At 37.1% G+C, this 4,654-nt stretch overlaps 1 protein-coding gene across 1 annotated transcript; it reads right to left on the reverse strand.

Annotated features, from left to right (window-relative positions):
* Window positions 1-1,877: 1,877 nt before the first annotated feature.
* LOC149030090 (F-box/kelch-repeat protein At3g23880-like) lies at window positions 1,878-3,194 on the reverse strand. Its single transcript, XM_089144553.1, has one exon. The coding sequence runs from the start codon at window positions 3,192-3,194 to the stop codon at window positions 1,878-1,880; it is 1,317 nt and encodes a 438-aa protein (XP_089000679.1).
* Between the last annotated feature and the right edge of the window lie 1,460 nt (window positions 3,195-4,654).

Genomic DNA, 4,654 nt, shown 5'->3' on the forward strand with positions numbered 1-4,654 from the left:
GGGACAACTACTCTGTTTTCTTCTTTACTGTTTCTCCACACACTAAGAATTTCATTATCAATCAAATAGAAAGAGATAAGCTCATAGATTTCCAACTTCAATCGCCGTTTGTCACAAAAAAACCAACAATCTTGAGAGCGAGAGCAAGAGACGCAGAGAGATGAGATTGTGCGTCACTGTATCCACCGGCGGGGAACACGAACCCTAACTTTCGTACGTTCCAGAGCATGTTTGATTTTTCTCCCCAATTTCTCCAAATTTTCGAGTTGCAAGCTAACTGAGGTTAGAAAAATTAGGGAAACTCGCAACGAAGTCTTAGAGAGAAGTGAGAGACTGAGAGTTGGGACTTTGAGAGAAGTGATTTTGCGCGGGAGAAGAGGGCGGTGATAGAGAACCACTTATACTACGGAAATAATCAACCGTAGTATATAAGAAAGTTTAGTGGGGTTGGAGGAACTTATGCTATGGAAATAACAAACCGTAGTATATAAGAAAGCTTAGTGGGACTAGAGGAATTTATGCTACTGATATAACGAACCGCTATTTGTGACAATAATATGATACCATGGCATATAGTCTCAAAATGGATTGGTACCTGACTGGTATCAATGGGGCTATTTGCTTCGGAATATGGATTTCGTAACATATAGTCTAGTTAAAATATATAGTTTATTTAATGACTGTAAGCTTAAATCAATATGGGGTTTGGACTATTAGCTATGGAAATAAAACACCGTATCATGTAGGATCAAGTATATTGTAAGCAAATGCACAAGCCAAAATAAAGATGCCAATTTATCTCTCAGTGCACCACCAAATGCCCATAAATTGGATTTATTTTCTTGGAGGTACATTACAAAGGGTGTACATTCGTTCAAATTACCTAAATTGACTTGGGCTGAACAGAGTTTGAACTAATTTTCTGAACCTTAAAGGTGGGTTAGGATTGATAAATGGTTGAGCCTTGCCCCAGTCCATCTCAACCCTGATTGTAATCTTGACCTAATTAATGATTTGGGGTAAATGATGTAACTAACGCGTCTTTTTTAGAACATAAAACTTCAATGTTTGATATGATTGATTAGGTTTTAAAATTTGTATATGTACCAAATTTACTTTGAATATCATCAATACATGTCATGCCTCTTATGAGAGGTTCACCGTGACTTCTTAATAAAAAGTCATATTTAAATCACACTAGGACCAAGATACATTTAGTAGGGGTGATACAACACTTTTAAGCTTTGTAGAGCTGACACTAGTAACGGTAGCATCATAGGCAACGCCGAAGGATGCCAAGGAAATCACGCTAGCGATGGTGGTGGTTACCGAAGACGAAAAGGATTGGAATGAAAAGAAAAACCGGTTCAATTAGGTTAGATTCATATGTTTGGGTTAGCCTGTAAAACTAACTGTAGATTCACTTCTTTTTTTTTGGTAAAAAAAAGAGTAAACTGCATTATATAAAATTGTTCAAGCCAGGGAACCTGGACGATAACAAAGAGGAATTAATCATGAACATTGTTGAAGTATGCCACCAAGATCTAGAAAGAGCCAAACACCAAGCTCCTTTGGCCAGAAAATCAGCCAAGAGATTGGAGCTCTTAAGAACATAGCAAAACAAAACATAATTGAAAACTGAGCAAAACCTAATAACCTCTGAGACTAAGCTATTACAATTCCAATCAAAGGAAGACTAAAAACCTCTTAAAGCTAAAACCGCTGGCAAACAATCTGAGTTATTCCTCAGATTTAAAATACCCAAAAAGTATCCTAAAATCAAGCCGTCCCTGACAGCTTCAAGTTCCAAAACTGTTGCCGATAAACCATATCCCGCTTTACATTTAAGTTGTAGATTCACTTACTTTGCGTACCTTTTAATTTGTCGGGGTCGCTTCCCCCTGGCTTCTTTTTCGCTGGCTTCTTTTTCGTTTCTTTTTCCCTTTTGGTCTGAAAGAAACTAGTGTCTCCACAAAAGTAGCAAAGGAATAGATATGGGAAGGTCTATCGCTGCAACCATAAGGTCGACTACTCTTCATTTTTGTCATCTTTTGGGTCTCTGGATTGTACAAAATAGGCCCTATAAGCTGTTGGGTCTCTGGATTGTACAAAGTAGGGTTTGTAAGCAGCTCTGATGCAGCAGCCATCAACAAAATTTCCTGACCATCCTTGAAAAACCCTCTAGAATTTACAAAGTACAATTTTATGGTTTTAGACAAACAAGATTTCATCTTAAAAACTTTGGTCCAGGATTCCCTCACTCCATACTCTTTCATTACCCATAACTCGATCAAATCCACTTCAAATATTGGGAAACCAGTAGATACAGTGAGGCACCCTCCAAGATACCCAAGGCAAAGAATCTTGCCTGGCTGATAGAAAGGCAACGGCGACATCTCTTGGAACACTTCTTCGTGTAAATCGAAAGACACTATTACATGAGGGCCCATGCCACCATCTTTATGATCTTCACCTCTTCTTCTAAAGGCAATCCAATGAAGAAATCCACCCACACAAATGGATGTTCTATGACCTGGAACTCTAATCTCATAAGGAAAAGGACGACAAATGTGTCTCCACTCATGAGAGTCATCACTAACTGTATATACCGTCACAGATGGTGTAAAGAGATAGTAAGTAATCCTCACCAATTTATATTCCTTGGTTATCGGATCAAGGCCCAACCCGTAATATGGGTTGAGGTATTGGTTATCCAATCCTTCCAGCTTATGTCGTGGAAGTAAAAGGAATTCTCTGGTTGCTGGATTGAGTAACCCTTCCCTATTGCCAAAACTGTTGCGTGACCTTTCAAAGCTTAAGCAAACCAAGCCATCGCAGGAAGCTTGCAACTTGATACATTCGAATCCCAATTCCTTGACGAGTAACTGTTGTTCTTCTCCTAATTCTCCATCAGTACTAGTTGTACTAGTAGTAGTAGTGCTGAAACAAGATTCAATCTTTGAGGAGTAGAGGGAACCGAGTTTTTCCTCAAGAATGTGAGTTGGGTCGTATGGGTTTTTCTCAGTTGATCGCTCCATGTGCTTAACAATGAAACTAGCATCGCTAAATAAAATTTTCCATGGTTTGGATACACACCTGAATCGCATCAAGGACTTCACTGGTAGTCTCGAAAGGATCTCTTCCGTTACTTCTGTTGGCAGTTCTGACGACGAAGAGATTTCTGATTCTTCCATTTATCAAATGGCTCCTCCTCGATCGATCGAGTTTTTCTTAATGGACGACGATCGACCGTAAGGAACTAGATAGATAGATCGATTTTGACAAGATTTTCTCACACCTCCCACCTCACAGTACTCTTGGTTGGTTTTGGGATTTAATTGTATTTATAAAGATTATTGTATAAGGATTTCAAGAAAGATAAGATAATTACAATTTGAATTTGAGTTGGATGCAATCATGCATGGACCGGTTTATGAGTTGGGGTTAGAGTTTGATATGGATTACACTTCCTGAATAAATTAAACAAGTGAGAAACAAAAACTTTCCTAATTAACGAGCTGGGATCGTTTTCCTATATATATATATATATAGAGTTAGTTATCTACACATTCACGTCTTATATATATATATATATATATATATATATATATATATATATATATATATATATATATATATATATATATATATATAATATATATATATATATATATATATAGAGTTAGTTATCTACACATTCACGTTTTAATTTCTCTTCTACTGCGAACTGAACTGTTTCCTCTTCCTTTTTTATCCTCATCATCGATCTTACACTGATCAGATCGCTGTACTCTACTCTCTGCAGCAGCTTGTTCACCAAAGCTAGAAATGAAATTCTCTTTCTTCTCCTCCCTTTTCCTTTTCGGAGAAGAAGAACAGATGAACTAGTGAACATTAAAAAAGAAGTTCACCAGAACTGCAACTCATAGCTTATTGGCGATGATAAATTAATTAATACAAGTTGGAGTAGTACCGCTTCGCCCAGGGTTTATTTTCCCCCTCACAAGTCACAGCCCACTTGTGTCAGGACACCCGGGCCCACTTGTGTTAAGTGGGTTGTGAGGGAAAAAATTGTGAAGCAATTAATCTAAACTCATTCACCCCGTATTTGGATTACTGGAGAATTCTTGTTACATGGGTGATATTGGCTTTGCATATTGTCTTTCATCATCGTCTCTGGTTTCTTCATGTGAGAAAATATAGAGTGCAATCTTATAGATTCATTGTAAATAAATATTGCACTCTCCCGAGACAGAAAAAGTTTTTATTCGTCAATGCAGGGTTGATAGAGTGGTAGTAGTAAGATTCATACATCTCAGTGAAGGAGAGATCATGGGTTCGACTCTTGCGGACACAAAGCTCCCTGAGGATGTAATCGAGGTGCGCGCAAGCTAGCCCGAATGAACCTCAGGCCAAGAAAAAAGAATTTTTTTATTCAAAGTTAGATATTGTATTTGTACCATTTAAAACCGTTACAGTACTCTTTCATCTATATTTTTTCACGGGATTTACTAAGTCTTTGTTTGTTTCAATTGAAAACTTTTCTGTTACAATTTTTTCTAAAATATTGAAAAAAATTTCAACGCATTTATTTTTAATATAAAACAAATGATGAGACATTTTCTAACAAGCAAAGTTTTAAATGTTTTATTTT

The sequence above is a fragment of the Hakea prostrata genome, chromosome 1, assembly GCF_041222555.1.
Source record: "Hakea prostrata isolate BN-2017 chromosome 1, UWA_Hpros_2, whole genome shotgun sequence".
Taxonomy (NCBI): domain Eukaryota; kingdom Viridiplantae; phylum Streptophyta; class Magnoliopsida; order Proteales; family Proteaceae; genus Hakea; species Hakea prostrata.